This window comes from Notechis scutatus, chromosome 2 (assembly GCF_049901735.1).
Source record: "Notechis scutatus isolate UNSWTSFEM ecotype Mainland chromosome 2, rNotScu1.2, whole genome shotgun sequence".
Taxonomy (NCBI): domain Eukaryota; kingdom Metazoa; phylum Chordata; class Lepidosauria; order Squamata; family Elapidae; genus Notechis; species Notechis scutatus.
The window spans coordinates 106,408,258-106,431,133 of NC_142010.1; the positions used below are offsets into that span (position 1 = coordinate 106,408,258).

At 36.5% G+C, this 22,876-nt stretch overlaps 1 protein-coding gene across 1 annotated transcript in view; it reads right to left on the reverse strand.

Annotated features, from left to right (window-relative positions):
• TBCD (tubulin folding cofactor D) overlaps positions 1-22,876 on the reverse strand; it is a 157,024-nt gene that overhangs the window by 114,575 nt on the left and 19,573 nt on the right. The window contains exons 9-11 of the mRNA XM_087955684.1: positions 3,607-3,652; positions 1,736-1,868; positions 388-536 (exon numbers count right to left, since the gene is read on the reverse strand). Of these exons, the coding sequence (XP_087811810.1) occupies positions 388-536; positions 1,736-1,868; positions 3,607-3,652 (328 nt within the window). The remainder of the gene's footprint in view (positions 1-387; positions 537-1,735; positions 1,869-3,606; positions 3,653-22,876) is intronic.

Consider the following 22,876-nt stretch of genomic DNA (forward strand, 5'->3'; position numbering starts at 1 on the left):
AACAATGTCAAGAACTATAACCAAAAATCACAAATAACATCAGTATAGTAACATGCACAAAGTATTATTGTTAGCTACATTTAATTTAGATACAAATCAAATTAATAATAACAACTTCAATAACAAAGTATCAGTTTGGTCTAATGATTAAGGCACCAGGTGGAAAACAGGAGAATATGAGTTCTAGTCCCGCCTTAGCCATGAAAACTAAGAGGAAGAATCTAGATATAAATAATATTTTTTTAACTATGAAACAAAGATAACGTAACACTATTTATATTCTTTCCTACCACATACCATACGGAATTGTACATAAATCAATAAATCAAATTCATAAACCACATTGGCCAGGATATCAGATCTTACATTGCTTTTGATCAAACATACCTATAACATTTTCAACCTCTCCTGGAATATCGTATTCCTCTTCTTCCTCCTCTCCTGTGTCAACTGATATATTTTCTGTTTTCTGAGGAATGAGACCTCCGCCAGAAAACTGTAGATTTGTAGCTAAAGATCGGAATCCCCGTTGATACCTGGAAAGGCAATTTCACCATGGCTATATTGTTAGCAGAGAGAAAGCACATTATCTTCAAAATATCAATGAAGTCAATTTTAAAAATAAATGTAAAATATTCTGTCACTGGTGAAATAATTTGTGAGGAAAATTTGTGCTGACATTTTGCTATTAAAAGGTTGCACAGCATTATCTAGAAGCAATTTCACCAATAAAATACCTGTAAATTACCATTTATTAATTAAATAGAATGTAACTATTTATATTATGAATATGAATATATTTAAATATATAAAATGTGCAATCTAAGCTCAAGCTTTGTGGACATAGTTTACAACTTAAGAAATACCTTTTTTTAATTATTCCTCGAGCAAACTGCCTAATATTTATTATGCTTTAGTAACATAATCCATATTAGTTCAAAGTCCTTTTTCATTCTTTCAGCCAGGGGTCAAGAAACACTGACTGTTCTTGTATGGCCCCAAAGAACTGATAGGTGAAAACCAAATCCCCAGGACCAAGCTGAGCTCCCAGGGCTGAGGGGTGGAGCCAAGGGGGCAGGGTATCCTGAATAGTGGTGGCAGACCAACACTATCCTTTCTGGCTCCTACGTTTTTTTACTTGCGGACCCATCAGCTACACCAGAGGTCTCCAAACTTGGCAACTTTAAGACTTGTGGACATAGCTAGCTGAAGAATTCTGGGAATCTTAAAGTTGCCAAGTTTGGGGATTCCTGAGCTACACCCACACCTACATGCCCTTTATTCTTGCTACTCCCAGTGTAACAATGTGTATTTTAGTGGGAGGAAATTTTTAACAGCCTAATTATGTTTTTCAGTATTGGTACTTTCATTCAAGGAGGCAAAGGGAAATATGATAGAAGAAAAGGAAGAGACATCACACCTTTATGTACTCCCTCCTAGAATCTGTTTTTTTACATAATCCTAAATTTAACTTTGAAAGGACAATTTAACTGTAAAATAAATTGTAGAAAATGTAAAGTAATAACATAAATTAAAATTATAAAGGAAGAAGTTGCTTATATCTATAGAATGCCAAAGTTCATACACAAATATTGCTAAACCAGAACTTCTTGTCATCAAATGAATGAGATGATTTATTACTTATCTACTCATATTAATGATAGATCTTACAACTCAGATTAGCCTAATAAAAGGAAAGAAGGCAAGTAAAAACATGATTATGAAAAGAACAAACCTCCACTTTGCCACCTTTGGCTTAAGAAATGTCAGACCAAGTCGCTGAACAAGTTTCACTCCCAGCTTGCGAAGAATCGTTTGGTTACTTTCAAAGAGCTTGCAGTTATCAAGACATTCAAGCACAGTAGAAGCTATAATGAATACATTTCTCTATCAATAAATATATCCAATTTTGTCCATTATGTAATACATATGAAACACATATTAAAATATTTTCAGCAGAAGACTATGAAACATACGCTCAGCTTTTAATACCAATACAATTGTTAAGTTATTTGGGGGGGGCAGAGGGGAAATAGTTCTGACACATAAGACACTGCACTGAAGTTAAGTATTTGGTCTCAGTTCTATAGTCCCCTTTTCCCTAATAAACTTGATTTATTAGGGGAAAGTATCAGTGTACATTATAAAACAAAACATTTAGGCAACATTTTTCCAGAAAACCTATTGCCTTAAGCAGCCTAGAATTTCAGATGAGTCTATGTTTTATAGCAGATATACCCAAATGTACCTTTTAGTTAATTAACTAGTGTCACAATTTCCTATTTATTGATAAACTTAATACTTATAATCTAATATTATAGTACATTTTAGGATGTTCATAGCTTGGAGTTATACAATGAGCTCAAAAGATTTCCTGCCCACCTTTTTTTATTAACTACTAATCTTTCAAAAAGAGGAAGTTAGCATACTGACAATGAAGTGTCAGTCTTCTTTGAGACCACCTTTGACCCTCAAATAGATCCCACTAAAGCTAGATAGTTATTATGTAGATTTCTAAGTATGCCCCCTGCATAGAAACAAAATTAAAAGATTAGGAGAAGATGGATTTCAACCACAGCCCCCAAATTCTGATAAATTGGTGAATTCCAATTGCTTATATTGCTCAGCTATTTTGTTAATGGGCATCCCAGAAGGCTATCTGCAGTAGCATTCAGAAGATGTACACAAAAGGCCAAAAGATTTGGGAATGCTTTTTTACCTGGATAGTGAGAGAGATATTATTCAACATACAAAGTACTTGCTCTAAGAAATCACCTTAGACTTTGTATGTTGAATAATACAAAACTGTATATATTATAAACGGACAGAAAATAAAGGAAAAATAACCATTTTTTATATATGAATAGTCCTACAGTAAAGGATATGTAGGACTGATTCTTAAGGGTGAGGCATCTCTTTGTAATTCCAATATAAATCATCAGCATCGCTGAGCTCTGTTCAAGTCACCCATTCCTATAGAAAGAGGCACTACAATCTCCTTCCACCTAACTTGTATCCATCCCAATGTCAATCTCCAGACATGGATGAAAGTAAGATTTTTTTAAAAAATATTTCATATAATATGTATGTATGTATGTATGTATGTATGTATGTATGATGTATGTATATGTATATGTATATATATTATCCATACCTGTCTTTCTACCAGACTGAGTTCTCAAATTTGATCTCTAAATAAGCTCTGCCTTACACATCCTGTATTATTATGCAAATTATTTTCAGATGATTACAGTAATGTTCTAAAAGTTTAGGAGAGGGCACAAGTGACTGGTAAATAGAGTTCCTGATTGGCACCCTTGTACCATATACCTCTATCAAATATTAGTGAATTTGTTTTGCACTGCATGCCATACTATTTAAGATGTTCTACCTTCCACAGAAGATTTTTTGAAGATACAGAAGGAAGAGGGAGACAAGAAATCTCCTTTGCATAAGCTTATTTCTAGCTGTGGTTCTCAGGATCCCAATCACTGATTTTAAACAGGAGAGTCAACAGGAGTATAAAATCTCAAACTATAACCACCAGAAATTTGTATCATGCTCATGTTTTACTCTTTATGTTTATGGTACCATGAAGAATCTTACCATATGGTAAACAATCGTCCCTTTTGCCATGTTTGAAAAGTTGTGCCTAAGAAAAGTAAATGAAAAAAAAATGTCAGTGAACAAATGAAATACAAATATTAACTAAATTTTTGATATATTAGCATCAAGAAGTAATGTTCCAAGATTTTCTCTGTCATATTATATTAATCTTAACCAGAATACATAACTTTAACATGTGTGCATGATCACATTAAGCTTCTGGAAGGCTAAATAAGGGGTCAGGCTGATATTTAAAGAGGGTTATATCAACCAAGAATAGTTATAATCTCAAATGCAAAAACCTGTACAATACAGAAAACAAAGATTTCTTTGCTTAAAGTTTAAAACTTGGGAGCCAGAGTCAGTAATTTGCGGTCTACTGAATGTAATTATAGACTGAAATCAGGAACATCCATTGAAATAATAACATAAAACTTAAGATGGTAAAATCAGAGGTAACTGTTGTAATGGAATGCAACTAAAGAGTTAACCAAGAAGATTAGAAAACAAAGAGTGGGACAGAGGAGGGGAGGAGAGGGGAGGGGTGAGAAGAATCAGCTTGCAGGGAAGGGTAGAGGAGAATAGGAATCAAAACGCTGGTGGTCATTAAAATTGGAACTAGCATTCTGTAAATAAACATGAAACAAACAGAAACACTTTGTGGACTGCATTAATGATTCATACTCTACTGGTCTTCTGGGTGATGACAAAAATGAATATACTACTACGGTACCAGCCCAGTGCATAATATATGATGAAATCTTCCTAGCCAATTTACTTATCTCTTCCTCAATATACCATGAATCCATCATATCTGAAATTGAATATTTATTCAAATACTTATTATTATTTATTATTTAGTTTAATGTCTTGTCATTAGTACAGAATTTAGAATTCTACTGGTTTTGCATGATTTTGCAATTCACCTCTTCTATATAAAAAGGTGAATATAGGAAACAACACAAAGCATAACTAATGTTCAACACAGAGGTTATCAGTAAAGCTATTCTAATATGCGAGAACAGGAAGCCCCTATGTTCTAATTCATAAAATAAAAAAGAAAGAGAACACATTATATATTATAGAAAGCTCTTCAAAATGGAACACAAGCTACTTTGCAATAGGATACAAATGTTCAAAGAAAACAATGAATGGGATCTTAAAAATCTATATCTTCTTCACAGACTTGGTGGATTTTGGTCTTTTGCAGTCCCCACCATCACCATCTCCATATGTTGGTCTTGTGCATCTGGCTGCCCTGGGCCTTTCAGCCTGGCATCATAATTAGGGTGCCAGCTCTGTTCAGGAGGGTTAAGGAGGAACTAGGTAGAGCTTTTAGGTGTTTTTTTTTCTTTCTTTTGTCTTCTTTTTTCCTCCGGGCCTTGAACTGCCAAGTACCTTGAGGCAAGTGGGGTTAGGGATAATTTTGAGTTCTTGGTGAGTTGGATGCATTATAGAAGAATTGTCAAGAGAGGGTGGATATGGCTGCAAGGCCTGAAAAGGAAATATATCTGAGAGGGCTGAGGTAGGGAAGCTGAGGGGGAAAGCAGGGCCATTTCTACCTTATCTCCCTGTGAGAGATCAGAAATCCAAGCATACCTCACATGGGGATATTGGGCTGAGTCCTTGAAAGAGATCCCTCTCTGACCTGGCAATTGGATCCTTGATGGCCCTGGACTTCAGCTATTGCTTATGAATGCCAGGTTTGTATATAATAAAGCTAATCTCACCCAGGATCATATCCTGGAGGAGGGAGCCAAGCTGGTATGTCATACCAAGATCTGATTGGGTCTGTGATGGGTTTGTCCCCACTTGGAAATGTGCCCAACCAGCTTTTAGGTTCTGTACCATCCAAGAGCAGAGGAAAGGGAGGAGGGATAGCAATTGTCAAGAACTCTGCTGGCTTCTTTCTGGGGAAGCCGGCAGGGAAGACCACCACTAGGGATTACGTGATCACTGTAGATTAATTGTAAGTGGAAGTGCTCAAATCATACAATCACATGACTGTGGTGCTGCAGTAGCTGTAACTTTAGGCATAAGTCCCAGCACCATTGTAACTTTGAACAGATGCTGAACAAATAAATGGTCATAAGTTGAGACTACCTGTAATGCTCTTCTTGACTGCTTTATTTTTGTCAGCCTGAAGGATGGCTAGGGATTTGTAATGATCTTCCTCCAAACTCTTAATGTTATTTCCTTAGTTTCCTTGATGTTGTCTCTTCAGTTTTCGCTATTTCCCCCTCCCCCAATTAATTCTAATGAGTGCACATTTATCCAGCCGAAACTCCATTGCAATAACTTGGCTATATTTTTGGAAAGAACTGAACAGTAATTACATGTCAGATGGTATTTTTCCATATAGCTTCAGATCATCTATTTTAAAGGAGGTGCGAGAGCCTGGCACATGTAACCTGGCATATGTTTCCAATGTTTGAGAGCCATGGCTGTCTTGTTCAGTATTGCTGACAGAGGAATCAATGTAATGACTAAGAGTACTGGTAATATTGGGTTTCCTGGAAAGATACCCATCTTGAAGTTAACCTCTCCCAGGCTGGTCAGTTACTGACTAGCAACTGTAGCTTCCATTGTGTCACTGATCTTTGCACAAAGCTTCTGATGTTTCTAATGATTCCCGTTATTTGTATGCCCTTGATTATCCAATCATGTGACAGGGAGTAGAATGCCTCCTTATCATCAATCTAAGCCACGTTCAAATTGATCTTCCTTCTCTTGCAGTTTTCCAGTATCATTGTGTCAATTAGGACCTGATCTTTTGTTCTTCTGCTGTTTGGACAGTTCCCTTTCTGCTCAAATGGAAACAGCTTGTTTTCAGCTAGATGCAGTTGGACTGCATCAGCTACCATACCAGTTAGCAATCTGAAAGGTTTGGTAAACAGGTAATTGGCTTGTATTTGCTTCATGCCACTCCTTTTGGTGGATCTTTCATTATCAGGTAGTTTTTGCCAGTTATTAACCAATCTTAAATTTCACCTCCTTGTAGTATGGTGTTACACTGCTTGGCAATGAATGGATGCAGGCCAGTCAGATATTCCTGTTCACTTAATGCTGACCAGTTCTTGATCTTACTTGGCCTTTTCTCCACCATTTTTTAGTTTCTTTTTTTATTCTTATCCACCTCCTTTATCCAAGTAGCATTTTTATTGTATTTCTTTGATTTATCCTGCAGCTGCACCCAGAACTGCACTGTTTCTTTGTCAGGTGTTAACTGATTCATTTTAATCTTTCCATTGATGGATTGGTAGAAATGTTTCTGATTCATCTGAAATTGGAGGTTTACTGTTTCTTGTTTGCTGTTTTATTTTTTCCAGTGCTTCCTTGATCTTTCTTGTCCCTAGGTGATATTTCTTAGTCTGGTATTCTTTGATCTTCTTGTTCTTCAGCTTCTTTTATTTATCTCTTCTAGCTAGCTTGCATCTGATCTTAACATACTGATCTTATTTCCCAACCTGATCCTCCATTTTTGCAGTTCATTGATTGGGATTTTTTTAAAAAATGTTGATTTTGCATCCAAGATCTTCAATAATAACTGTGCTGTGCTGTACGTCAGTTGGTTTATTTCTTGCCTCAAGCTAATTCATATATTTGATAAACTACAGTAATGGTATCTTTTAAAATGTGCTACCCATTTTTTGTAACAAGCTTCAGTGCAGGCAGCCTTATTCTGTTGCTTTGTGCTGTTCTAGATAAAGGGTCCTCAAACTTGGCAAGTTTAAGACTTATGAGCTTCAACTCCCAGAATATCTGAGTTAACATGACTGGAGGAGGAATTCTGGGAGTTGAAGTCCACAAATCTTAAAGCAGTCAAGTTTGAAGACTCCTGTTCTAGATGCACAGTTTGTTTTAATTCCTCTTGTTAGAGGGCTTTGCTCTTTGTGGGAAGAAAGCAGAAGAGAGTGCCTAGTTTGGGAATGAAAACGGTTCAAAAACAATGCTGAAATCTATGCTACCAATTCCACCTGGATTATCTCTGTTGTTTGGGATTCCTCTGGCAAGACTTTGATTTCTTTGCCCTGGTTAGTTCTTTGCAGTTCTTCCAGTTCTGCTTTGGTATATTCTTTATTTCATATTATATATCAAAGCTGATCTGGTAGCCTCTGTTCTATTATTTCTGATTCTGAATGTTATTCTTTCCTAAACTAGTGTATTCTTTTCAGATATTCTCTTCTCGCCAGATATGATTTATAATAGCAAAGCAGTATCTCTTTGCTTTTACTTTTCCTTCAGTAATCCTGCAGGCTGCTTATCATATTTGTTTAGCCAACAGTCCTGAGTCCTATAGCTCACATATCACCAGATGTCCAGGAGTTCCCAACACCTTGTGTATTGTCCTCATTGAATTTTGGCAACAACGAATTCAGTATAGGTTTCTATAAGTTATGTCTCACCATATTATTTATGGCAGAGACATTCTTCATCTGGCTCCTCTGACAAGATCTGTCAACTATGGATGAATCATTGGCATAGATCTCATCTTCTTCAGAGCATACACAAGCCCCACAACCACATTAAGGTAATGCCTCAATGGGAGATTATATTACTACTACTCCTCCTTAGATTTTATTTTGTACTCCTAAGGGGCAAGATGCAATCTGAATTCACAACATATTGTACTATTTAAGTTACTTAACTATCTTCTCTTATTTTATCTAGTTAAACTATAATTAAATGTAAATCTCATGACTATGCTATGAAACACAATAACTGATGTCCACCCAAACCTGCACAATTGTAGTTACACCCAAGGATCTTGCACAATATACATCAACTCAAATAATTATGGCTACTGTTTACAACCCTGAACTGGTGCAATTTAACATCTGCTTAACCAAATCCAATGAGGACACAGGGCAACTTAAAACCAGCTTCAGAATCACTGTATTTTTTTTAAAATGTATTGATTTATCATCTTTGAAATTATTTCTTAGAGATAAGTCCTTGGATATAAAAGCCAGGGAGGGGGATGGATGGATGGATGGATGGATGGGGAGATATATATATATTTCCCTCCCTCCCTCTCCCCACCCCCCCCGAAACAGTATATACTTTTGCATTATCTACATTTACTGAGAATCTCCAATCTAGTATACTTACCTAAAAGGAACACAAATTTAAATTTAAAATGGTCTCCACGTAAATGAGGCCTAGATCGCGAAAAACTTATGAACACAAATAATGTTTCACTTCACACCTTGTCATCCTAGGACTACTAATTCCAACTGAAATTAACCCTAAAGATTTCTCTTTCCCATAAATATATACCTGGCAGAAGTCACACTCCCTAAAAGGACAGGACAAAAAATGAACTTTTTAATAACTTCATTAATACTTATTAAAAATGATAGCCTGTAAAAATATGTCTATTGAAAACACTAATTGATCTCCATATACTAACCATTCTCTATACCAGAGAGAAATAGAACATACTTACATGCAGTCATATGTATCCCTTCTTCTAAAAAGTAAGAAAAGCTTAAGAACATAAGACAAAAAGAAGCCTGCTAAATTGGCTCCAGGCCCATTATAGTCCAACATGTCTTTGGGATGTTCACATATCCCACTTGCAGAGTTGTTTCTCAAACCTGGAGGTAACAGAATAGACCTATTGTCCATGAATTTATCCAATCCCTTTTAAAACCAAGTTAGTGATCATCACCCTATACTATAGAAAGGAAACCTACCTATTAATAATATAACAAGATGGAGACAAAGTTTAAAAAAAGGGTAGCTGCACAAGAAAAGGAAGAGGTGTAACCCCTAAATTCATGAGGCAAAGAGACTGTCCTAAATTAAACTTAAGGCAGCCATGTTTGCAATAATTTGAACCTCCAGACCATTCCTTTGTTTCAACACCAGTCTTCTAATTCAGCAAATTTAAGACACCCTCCTCCCATTTCATAGATATTTATTGGGGGATGGAATTGTCTTGATATAGAGTTGCTATCTGTAAATATGGAATTCACTAACTCATTGTGTGAATTAAACCATGACACCAAAAACATGGGGCCATACAACATACCTTTTGTAATAATGTTTCATTTAACTCAGTGAAAATATTTAAAATAGGGCTTGAAATAATTAAATATTTAGAACTGTCTAAACATTCATCCAGACACTAAATACTTTATTTGTGTTTCATCACTTTAATAGGAAGAAACGCTTTCAGATAAATATGGCCAGGAGTTAAAGTTAAAGGAGCATAGCCCAACCCCAAAAATATTTCCACATATGTTAACAGCTATTTATGGATTTAAGTAATGTCAGCTATGGTGTAAATGCAACAAAAACTCCTTAAGGCTATGCACCTGCTTTGTTTTAGTTTTTAATGTGCTGCATTTCATGATTTTAAATGTAGCATGAATGAACAGAACATTACGAAGCATGGAGAACACTGAGGATTAGGAGCAGTTTATGACTTTTTGATAAACCTTGAACTAAAGATTGCAATTAAAGGAGAAGAACACTTAAATTCAACTAGCTAACACAGAATGGAACAAAATATTTTAATATTGAATTTACTGAAGAATAATTGTGAACAATGGACTCAGAAGTTAATTTCAAGAAGGTCTGCCATTATAGATAGATTGTACATAAATGATGTTACGGAATAGGAACAAGTTCTATCATAATGAATGTGGATTTTAAAATGATAAGTTAGAAGAATGCTATGGAAAATGCTAATATACTAGATATACCAGCGAAAGCAGCTGATGATTTAATAATTAAAAGAGATATACAAATAATGAACTGAAGAATGACTTGGATAACTTTCCTATTTTGGATTTACAAAAGAGACTTGTTAAAGTTTTGAAGGATTCTGTGAGGAATGACAAAGAAAAGGGGAAAAGAAATAAAGTCCTTGGACATTATTTTAAGAGATCAAAGGCCAAGATTGTTGAAAGTAAAGAGAAGGAATATAAAGTTAGTTTAAAGATCAAAATACATAGGCTGCTATCTCTGCTAACTCTTTGTGGATTTTTGCTGACCAGGACTGAACAGTGAGGTTTAAATTTTTGTTTATAGTTAAGGGAAGAAGAGATAATTTCTTGCTTTAAGAGAAAGTGATGTTAACTAAAATTGTCTAGACTTGTTCTGTTGAAGGAAAAAATCATTAATATTTCCTTTTATACAATATATATATTCTTATTTATTTATTCATTTATTTATTTCTATTTTTCCTTTTATTCTTTTTCATTTTCTGCACTTTGTTTTTTCTTTTTAAAGTTGTTTATTAGTTTTTCTTTTTAAATGCTACACACACACACACACACACACACACACACACACACAGTACAACTCCTAAAGACTATAAGTCCATGTACTTTTCTTGGCAGCGATACAGAAGTGGTTTGCAATTAATGTCTTCCAGACAAGAATTTTGTTGTAAAAACGAGTAAGAGATTAAAAAGACAGACTGAAACCAGCATAAAATGCTTATTATTCCTTATTTGAAATATTATTAGAGTGTAATTATACATAAACACACCTAAATTTAAGGAATTTTTTTTTAATTTAAATTCTATATCTATTTGCAATTTTCATATTTAATGTATTATAGCTGTACAGGTGTTCTGGAGAAATTATTCAATTATTTGAGCAATGTTTTGGGGTTATTTGCTTTTTAATAAAATCTGCTGTTCCTTATTTTGATGTTTACTATAATTTTATTGCTTCAAGTTATGGCAGCTACCCTGGATACTTTATGAAAAGTTAACTATATGCTTTGCAATAACTTGATCTAAACATTTTACTTTGAAATATTATGGATTTATAGCTTGTATTGTTAGTTGGGGAACTTACTCAAAAACTTTTCAACTGTCCTGGAGAGGAAGACACCACACTAATACCCCTCAAACAAACAAACAAACCCCATGCCAACCTATTTAATCTTTATTTAAATTACATTTGCTGAAAGAGAGTTAAATACAATGGGAGTGCATTAGACAAAAAAATATACTGCTCAAAAAAATAAAGGGAACACAAAAATAAGACATCCTAGATCTGAATGAATGAAATATTCTTATTAAATACTTCGTTCATTACATAGTTGAATGTGCTGACAACAAAATCACACAAAAATTATCAATGGAAATCAAATTTAGCAACCCATGGAGGTCTGGATTTTGAGTTACACTCAAAATTAAAGTGGAAAAAATCACTACAGGCTGATCCAACTTTGATATAATGTCCTTAAAACAAGTCAAAATGAGGCTCAGTAGTGTGCGTGGCTTCCATGTGCCTATATGACCTCCCTACAATGCCTGGGCATGCTCCTGATGAGGTGGCAGATGGTCTCCTGAGGGATCTCCCCCCACACCTGGACTAAAGCATCCCCCAACTCCTGAACAGTCTGTGGTGCAATGTGGCATTGGTGGATGGAGCGAGACATGATGTCCCAGATGTGCTCAATTGGATTCAAGTCTGGGGAATGGGCGGGCCAGTCCATAGCATCAATGCCTTCGTCTTGCAGGAACTGCTGACACACTCCAGCCACATGAGGTCTAGCATTGTCTTGCATTAGGAGGAACCCAGGACCAACCGCACCAGCATATGGTCTCACAAGGGGTCTGAGGATCTCATCTCGGTACCTAATGGCAGTCAGGCTACCTCTGACGAGCACATGGAGGGCTGTGCGGCCCCCTAAAGAAATGCCACCCCACACCATTACTGACCCACTGCCAAACCGGTCATGCTGGAGGATGTTGCAGGCAGCAGAACATTCTCCACGGCGTCTCCAGACCCTGTCACGTCTGTCACATGTGCTCAGTGTGAATCTTTCATCTGTGAAGAGCACAGGGCGCCAGTGATGAATGTGCCAATCTTGGTGTTCTCTGGCAAATGCCAAACGTCCTGCGCAGTGTTGGGCTGTAAGCACAACCCCACCTGTGGACGTCGGACCCTCATACCACCCTCATGGAGTCTGTTTCAGACTGAGCAGCCACATGCACATTTATGGCCCGCTGGAGATCATTTTGCAGGGCTCTGGCAGTGCTCCTCCTGTCCCTCCTTGCACAAAGGTGGAGGCAGCGGTCCTGATGCTGGGTTGTTGCCCTCCTATGGCCTCCTCCACATCTCCTGATGTACTGGCCTGTCTCCTGGTAGCGCCCCCATGCTCTGGACACTACGCTGACAGACACAGCAAACCTTCTTGCCACAGCTCACATTGATGTGCCATCCTGGATGAGCTGCACTACCTGAGCCACTTGTGTGGGTAGTAGACTCCGTCTCATGCTACCACTAGAGTGAAAGCACCGCCAACATTCAAAAGTGACCAAACCATCAGCCAGAAAGCATAGGAACTGAGAAGTGGTCTGTGGTCACCACCTGCAGAACCACTCCTTTATTGGGGATGTCTTGCTAACTGCCTATGCTTTCCACTTGTTGTCTATTCCATGTGAAATTGATTGTCAATCAGTGTTGCTACCTAAGTGGACAGTTTGATTTCACAGAAGTGTGATTGACTTGGAGTTACACTGTGTTGTTTAAGTGTTCCCTTTATTTGTTGGAGCAGTGTACATCGACCATGGAAATCCACATTAAATCTACTAAAATCTCTCTTGGCACAGAGTTGCCTAATAGGGGCCAGCCAAATATATCTCATCACACAGGACCTGTGGTGCACAGGATAGCAAGGCTTCATCCTGTGGTGGCTGGCTGCAATGTGGGACCTGAGGCAGCACCCCTCATCAGCAGCAGCACTGGGGCTGAAGTACAGACCAAGAGGCAATGGCAGCCAGCAGAGACTGTTGAAGGGCCTGGACGTCTACATCAGCTCCAGATCCGCTGCTGAGGAGCGCCATCATGCAGGGGAGACAGAAGGGCAGAGATGAAGGGAAATGGGTGAGGGAGATTTGAAGCACCCTGAGGTCATAAGTGTGGGGAGGCTGTCCAATATTCAAATCATGAGACCGTGAAAGTGTTGCAACAGCAATAACTTCAGGGAACAGGCATAAATTTCATTTCTTCAGCACTGCCATAACTTCAAACAGTTGCTGAACAAATGATCGTAATTCAAGGGATACCTTAAATTCGAGGATTACTCAAATTTCAACTCATGGAATTATTTGATTATGCAAACGTGTCTAATTTCATACCAGTTAAATGATTTAAATAAATACCATAAAAATGATAGCTAAATATTATTTAGAGAGAGAATAAATAATATTGCATAGAAATTATTAGGAAGTATTTGTGGCTTGTTTCTGGGGGTGATGAAAAGATTTAAAGATATAACTTAATAAATTTCTTTTACAACAACCAACATGAAAAGATGTACAAGCCTTAAATAGAAGAAAACTTTTAATTAGAAAAATCAATAGGTTGATTTTGCCTCTTGTTTAGAACCTTTAATATCCACAAAACTTGGAGGTTTCCGGTTTGTCGGCTTCGCGAGCGGTAGGGATTCGCGAAGCTGCGCGATCCCTGCCGCGCTAGCCGTTTTGGGGCTCCGACCCGGACGGGTGCGGAGCAAGGCTGCCCTGCAGGGGTAGCTGAAGGTAAGGGGGATCCGGAGGAAGGGTCTGGGGGTGTTGCAGACCCCCTCCCTGGCCGGCAGAACCCCCCTTTTACCAGGACGGTGCAGCGGCGGTCCGTAATGGCCGCCACAAAGAAGTCGGCAGCCGGGCAAGTATGCGCAGGAGGAAGAAGAGAAAGTTATTGAAAGTGAAAGTTCTTCTTGGCCGACCCAGGGCTTTGAGATTTATCTAATTTAATTCCTGGAAAAGATGGTTTTTTGATGATTTTTTCCACAAGAGAAAAAAAAGCGGCTATTTTGAGGTGCTGAAAGGAAAGTTTACTCTCCCTCCCGGCGGAATTAAGCCGGAAGGGAGAGGATAAAGAAAATATATAAATTTGGATCTTGTTGGAGGAGATGCCTTGAAGACTTGAGGACAGAAATATAATTTTAATAAGGCTTTAAAATATAGATTTGGACTCTTTTTGTATTTGTTTGATACCACCCCTGGAAGAGGAAGGGGGAATTTTGGCTTGCTTGGATTTATTGAGGATTGTGGATTTTGGGATTGTTTTACCTTTCTCTCGGAATATTTGGTTGGTGTAAGAAGAAAGAGGAATAAAGAAAAGAAAAGATTTATTTATAATGGCTTTCCCTTTTGAAGACCTGAGGGATGAATATGAGCAAACAAAAGCAGCCTGCAAAGATGGTATGGAAAAAGCTTTTCTATTTCTAGAAATGGCGCTGGTCAATTACCAACAGATAATGGAACAGATGGAAACAGAAGTTGTTCCAGAAGAACAACAAGGAAAAGACGAAGACGCCATCTTTATTGAATCCCAAAACTTATTTAAAGAAGAAGGAAGGAAGAGAGCAAGGAAAATGAAGGACTTAAGATCTAAAAAAACATTTGAGAAAGAGAAAAATATGATGCAAAGTAAATATAATGATAGCAAACAAGAGAAAAAGGGAACACAACAGAGAAGGGATCCCAGCAAGGCAGAGGTTAGAAGAAGAAGTGGGGGTAGGAAGATTTGGTGGGGGAAGAAAGAAAGGGGAAAGGCGGAGAAAAGCCTCAAAGTTTTAAAATTGGATGGGAGAAGAGGAATTTTTTTTAGGGACAAAGGATGAAATATAAACTTCTGTAAGAAAGATTCTGCTAGGTACAGAAGATGGTATTGTAACATTTATATTTGAAATAGTAAATTAGAATGGTTTAAGATTTAATAAGAAATTAAAATGTTGAAGTTTTTAATAATGATTGGTTTTTAAAATGTAATAAAATATTGAAGGAAAGGAGGATACAATGTATTTAAACAATTTTGGTGGATAGAATGTACCAAGCAGAACCGAATTGGGTATTTGTTATGTTGAATGTTAATTTTATTAATTTAGGGGGAGGATAGAAAGGCATCATACTCTGATTAGTGATTTCAGGAGAAATTCTTTTTATTATAAGAAGAGATAGAGGGATAATGAATGGGCAAAAGATATAAATTTAATGATTTAATTAAGATGGATTAAATAAGATAAAATTGTGAAGAGTGATATGCGCTGCCCATGCAAAGAGAGGTAACTGGGGCCAAGGTACTTTACTAAAAGATTTTTTTATGTTTGTTTGTGTTTGTTTGTGTTTTATGAGAATATTGGGGAAATTTTTGTAGAAAGACAGGAAAAGATTTAAATATGTAATGATTTGTTTGTTGTTGAAATTTTTAATAAAACTTGTTTTAAAAAAAAAAAAAATATCCACAAAACTTCATGTTAAAGACATTAAAGTTCCAGTTGTATGCCTTGGGCATTTCTAAGTTACATCACATTTCTTTAGCATTTATGGGGACATGTAACACTACCCAACATGTTGAGAGGAATCCAGCTACGTCTCCTTTAAATAATTATAGAAAACTAGAGAAAATTAGAGAAAACCATTGGTGTATCCTAGCAATAGAAATATCAGATCTGGTTTTGTTGCTTTTGTAATAACATGATGCAAGATACAAACAAAAACTAGTTTCTTAGTAATCAGGGAAAAACCTGACACACCTCCTAATTGTCTGCATAACCCACGTAGACTTTGTCTTTGTAAGATGTAAGAATCAGCATTACCTTTGGGACATCTTCCCCAAGCTATACAAATCATCACTATTAAAAGTGGCATGATTACTTGGCAGCAGGCACATCTTACTGCCACAGAGATGAGAATCTGTAGTTACCCTTTGGCTCTAATAAACTATGAGCAATAGATATGCCCAACCTTAAGGGAGGATTGAAAACACCATAATAATTACTCTTCAGCACCTCTAAGAGGTCAAGCCAACAAATCATTGTTCCTAGGATTGTTTGTTCACCTTACTTTGTTTAGCACAACTAAACAATAAGAAAGTTCTCTGTCTCAAAAAATAAAATTAACTCCATGCTGTTTTGGAAAAGAAACATTTAACATGCTTCATTTAATCTGGTAACACTAGCATTCTGAGGATCACTGTCAACAAAACATTTCCTAATCTCATATAAAAATCATCCTAGGATCTTCCTTCTGATTAGAACATTGCCCAAGAAATGTAGACAAAATATATGGCACAAGCTAGGAAAGGGATTAGATTAGGTTGGCCAAAAGCAAACAAAACAAAAATAATTTAAATAAGAAGGACCTTTAACACAAAGGACCATTTTTCAGTTTAGATTGTTTCTTTTCTCTGCTTCTTCCAAATTCCCACTACATTGATTGAAGGGGCAGTACCTTCCATAGGAGCTAAAGATGGCAAAAAGAATGGAAGGGATGAGAAAATCCCCATCTAGGGTCTTTCTTAAAATCATAGCCTGCAGAAGCTAAATCACAATTCAAGTTGTTTACCTAAACATGTTTATATGTTGTAGTTACATTCTGTCTTTCTCAGAGCAGGCACTCAAGTTTCTTATCTCTTTCCTCCAGCAAAATTTGCTAGAATTCAGTAACTTAGGTTGGGCTGGGAATATATTCTTACAGATAGGACAACTGTTTTAAACTATGTTTGTTGGACAAGCCATAATAACTGATAACAATAACATATATCAATAAAGCTAATCCAAAAGGTAAAAAAACAGCATTATAGTTCCATATTCTGGCTTAGTTGGTAATTGGTCCAAATCACCCAGTAAGCTTCATGATTGAATGGCAATTTAAATCAGTTTTCACTTCTAATCCAACCTTCCAACTGCTACATCGTAATAGCTTTTCCAAATTAAATGCTATGAAAAATGAATTAAATACTACAAACATCTACTGAGCATTTCTATGAACAAGCAGATACAATTTATAGGAAGAGATGAAACCTATTATGTGTGAAATATTTGAGATAGTACTTTCAGACATAGCAGGCATTATTAAACTAGATGGATCTGTTGTCTGTCTCAGAATAACACATTCCTATATTCCTAACTGAAATGAACATTCACATCCAAAATTTATCAATTCAGAGATGAATTTGAGTGAAAAAGATTTAATACTGTGTAAAAAAAAATCTAAAATGGATCACACCCAAATTGTGATTGTAGCTTGGAAATGCACTGCTAGTAAAAGGTGGGAAATGCATGGTGTTTGGATTTCTGTTCAAATGGCAAATTGAAAAGGCACAAGGGAGCAGCTTAGAAATGTATTCTGCACTTCCCTAATTGACAGATATGTTCCCTAATTTTAAATAAATAAAGGCAACAAAATTTCAGCTCACTGCTTGAAATCAAGATATTTACAATGAATTTAAAGCTAGCAAAGGTTATGTTCAATACTCAGAGCTACAGATTTGTTTTTGTGCCTTTAAGATTAAAAAACTGCATAGCAGGGCTATCTCTTACCTGAGGCATAATCTACAAGAGCACACAATTATTACCAAACAATGGTTGAAGCATGGGAAGCTTGCAGAGAAAATGCCTTTTAAAGAAAGGCAAATAAAAATAGTTCTTAAGATATGCTGCTTTATTTACTTACTAGCAAAGGTGTTTTATTTTAACCCTATTACTCATATTTGTATAGTGTATCGCTATTAAAATAAATTAACCATAACTTAAGTTTCTATGCCCCAGGCTACTCCAAGATGAGAACATCCCTACCAGGCAAGCTTAGAGTGCTACACCCTGCAGGGATAGCAAAACATTTGTTAATATATGAGGCATGTTTAAAAGTATGTCTATCAATCCAAAAACCTAAATCAGATGTTTCTTGTAGGTTTGAAACTGTGTGTGTGTGTGTGTGTGTGTATGTGTGTAAACAAAGCACCTACATCATAATCTCATACACAGAATACATATCAAAACTCATCTTCTAACATTCATACAATAAACATGCATATATAAAAGATTGAGAGCTATTAATCAATAGAATCTGAGCAGGTAATAAAGTAAGAATTTAATATTTCTGTCCCTTACTGCAGTCTGGAGTTTGGTTTGGTGTTTTTAAAATCTGTCTTATGATATAAGCACCCACCCACCAGGCAGTTGTGAATCACTGATATAGTTAATGAAGGCAGGCATCACTAGTAAACATATAGAGTCCACAAGTAACACTGCCTTTTAATTATAACGCAGACATGACATATTTGAAACCTGTACTTGAAAGAGATAAAAGTTGTGCTACCTGTTAGTAATACATTCTTTCACAACAGGTGTCCTATCAACAGGTGCAGAAGAACAAGCCCATAAGTGGAATCATGTTGTGAAACGCACAGTGCATGTTTCAACAAGAACTGTCAGGATTTAGCAGCTTGCCTTAAACAGACAAATTGAACAGTAAAATACAATCTTGCCGCAACTAATTCAGGAAGAAATATTTCTGGAGCGATTCTGATGTTTATATATTCAAATCTCTTGTCCTCACTAAGAAAACACATAACAATCAAAATAGGACATCTTGTATTCATTTGATGCATTGGTAGTTTAATTCCATGAGTAAAAACCAGATTTGCTGGTAGTTTCTGTAATCAGCTGTACAAATAAACATGTATATTCAGTGAAATGATTTTTTTTTTTAAATTTCAGGATTATAAAGCAGAGACTTCCAATTTGCTGAATTTCCCGGGCTAGCCCAGCTGGAACGGTTTTGACTTTCAGCTTAACATTTGGAATGTCCCAGTTATATCGATCCCTGTTATACATCTTGTATTGAAGAAAACTCACATAAGCACAATGATGTCAAATTTGAAATCTGCAGATCCACAGCAAAAAGAAATATAAACAGTCTCTAAGAGTTCACAAATTTTAGCTAAGGATGAATCACTTAAATAGCTCAACAAATTGATTCTCTGAAATTATATCATTATAATGCATTTGACCATTATATATTTTAATAAGATCAATTTCTTATATAATACCCAGTACCATTTTTGTATACTATTTCACTGTCAACTTCAATCACCTTCCATACTGTATATGTTAAAACTATTTTTTTACTTCAAACATTAAGGATCAGCTAAACTCTGAAATGTGAAATTACTATGTAACATCTGGCCCAGGACATTTATTATTCAAAACCTACTTCATGCAAATAATTATATATTTAAACCAGTACTGTCAAGCCATTATACATCTGGCAAGCTATATTTTAAGATCTCAAATATTTTCAACCGATCTGATATCAAAACCAGCACTTAACTTCAACTCACAGGGCAATCTTAAACAAATGATTTTTTCTTCAGCTTCAATGTCACCTTCCTCTTATTCTCTAACAATTACCTTTATTCTACAATCATTCTAAATGGTACTGAAAAAAAATACTTTTGAGGAAAAATGTGAACTTTTGAGAAAGGAGTATTTTTTTCATATACTACTTACACTAAAATATCAATAACTTCATGGACAGATGAAACAATTATTTCTTTTTTAAAAAATAAATTTCTAAATATTTTTTCACATTATTTTAATGCAGATCACTAATTTCTGTTTCCTTCTCAGATATCCCAAGGTTGGACTGAGGTTGGACTATGTTACAACTAATGAAAAAGAAATCTTGAAAATAGCCATTGACTATTATCTATACTTGTTCAAAGCATGCTGGGATCACAAACCAAGTTTGTTGCAGTTGAGAAGAACAGATCATGAAAGATCCAAAAGGATGGCCAAAACATCAACCAAACCTTAGTTTCTACTACCATTTAACATTTTAAAGCCACAAAAATTAGGACAGAGCCAGATTAATATTCTATTTAAAACAATTTTGAGTTTCATTCAAAATTAGTCTAATAAGCCAAACACTGTTATCTATGAAAAGATAACTAATGTAAAATTATACAATTATATAAATGGTGGTTGAATATATAATAATCAAAATTCATTTGATTTATATTTATAAGTTATTTATTTTTTTCTAAAATATTTTTCTATTATTGATTGCAATACCAGCTGCCTATTGCTTATAACAGTGTTGGCGGACCTTTTCGGCACTGAGTACTGAAACGAGTGCATGCGCACATGGGGGGGCACTGGAAACCGGAAGACCAGTTCCCCGGTGCACGGAGGAATGCTGGAAACTGGCGGAGCAGTTCCCCAGTACATATGTGCGTGTTGAGAAGCTGAGCTTCTGGTTTCCGGCAAGCACATGCAGTTGGCCACCTGGTCTTCCGGTTTCTGGTGTGCATGTGCGTGCGAAGACCAGCTGGCCAGCGTGCATGCATGCACCGGAAACCGGAAGCTCAACTTCCCGATGCACACATGCATGCCAGGGAGCTGCTCTTCCATTTCCCTGCACTCCTGCACGTGCAAAGACCAGCTAGCCAGCGCGCATGTGCACGCTGGAACCCAGAAAAGCAATAGATGATGGCTGGCATGCCCAGAGAGATGGCTCTGTGTGCCACTTCTGGCACGCATGCCATAGGTTCGCCATCACAGTTATAACATAACCTTTAATCATGAAAGGAAAAAATATTGAACATCCTCAAAAAGCCATTTTTTCCCAAAGGAAAAATTAGTTAAATGAGCTACCAAATCAAGAAAATTGTTCAATACTTGAACCATTCCTACAAGAAAGGGAAATATATTTATGAGCAAGTGTCTAGTTTCAAGAAAATTACATCTCATTCAAGTTTCGATTCAACTTGTTCAGTTTTCACCTGTTTCACTTAACATACCCTAATAGCAGGTGGAATAAAACCGCATAGAACAAAGAAGATATGACTAATATTAAAGTAATATACATCCTACAAGTTTCATCAAGCAGCAACAGGCTTTGTTAAGTAGATGAGGAAAACTTTTAACTCTTAAACTTTGCCAACATGAAATATAACATGTTTCATTTTCTTCTTCTTCTAAAGAACAAAGAAAAGCACCTAAATGAGTTTTCTTTCTACTAATAGTTTCACTAATACTACAATTTCACATAATCACAGATAGAGCAAGAAAGACTTTGTTCTTATTTTCTACCCTTAAGTTTAGGAAATAAACATGTGCATTTTAATCTGAGACCCTACCTGTTGAGATATGCCCCAGTACACTAGAACAGTGATCCCCAACCTTTTCGACGCCGCTGCCCGGTTCCGGCATCAGCTCGCGCCGCGGCCCGGTACCGGCGTCAACTGGGTGCCGCCATCTTTTTTTGATCGAAAAGTGCTTCTGGTGAGCGCCACCAGAAGCACTTTTTCGTCAAAAAGATGGCGGCGCCAGCGCTTCTGGTGAGCTTTTTCGGGTAGAAATGGCTTTCTACCCGGAAAAGCTCACCGGAAGCACTTTTTTACCAAAAAGATGGCAGCGCCCAGCAACCAGCGGCCCGGTAAGGCAGTGTTCCGCGCCCGGCCGGTCGCGGACTGGCGGTTGGGGACCCCTGCACTAGAACATCATAAGCAGACAAAGCTCTCTACTCTAATACCTCTTTCTGTAGCTACTTAATGGCTGCAATTTCTTCCTATTTGTAAAAGAACTCAAGTCAATGGCTTTAATAATTAATAAAGCAGAGGATGAATAGAAGAATATTGTTTTTAACTATCTTTTTCATCACTGGATCCATTGTAATACACACAAAATGGATGTGATGACTAGACATATGGGGTAGCTGGCCATAAAAATTTCACAAATTTATGCTAATTATTAAAATATATTAATAAATCAAAATTTTCTTAAAGTTAATAAGTTGCACATAAACTAGTTTCTTAGTTTTATTGTCATAGATTAGTAGTTGAATAAGCCAAATTAGAGGTGTGAAAGCTACATGCTGCAGGAAAGAGGGAGCACATAGGAAGACATCTCATTCTCAGACTAGTAATCAATGTATATTATATTGAGATGTCTAACTATTTACCTCAGCTGGTTTGTAAATAGTGTCACATTCAAAACTAAATAATTGACTAATAATGCCCATGAATGATTATCATTATCTAAATTTCTTTGTCAGTTCATAAGTGCAATCCTTTGTCTTGTTTTACTTTTGCAACAAAAACAAATATTCTTTCGGGATGTTGCATCTTATACTGCTGGAGAGTGACTGGTCGAATTAGGGGGTGGAGTCAAATGAGGAGTTAGTCTGGATCCCTACATAAGGATAAGAGGTTGAAGTCTAACCGCTCTTGAATGCCTTAGCTAGTCTGATTCAGGTGCAAACCACCAGTCTAAGGGGATTCCTGTATTACAGGCTTGCACATACTATAAATAGCTAATTGAACTTTTTGAGTGTGGATCTGATTGTTTGCGTCTAACACATACGGGTCCAAAGAGCTCCAATACTTTTAATCATTATACAAGGTAGAGAACTTTGCAGATTTCCCTTGCCATATATGCTAAAATCTTCTCCGATGCAACTAAGAATAGCAGAGGAATTTTATTCTGTGTCCTGGTAGCCATGTA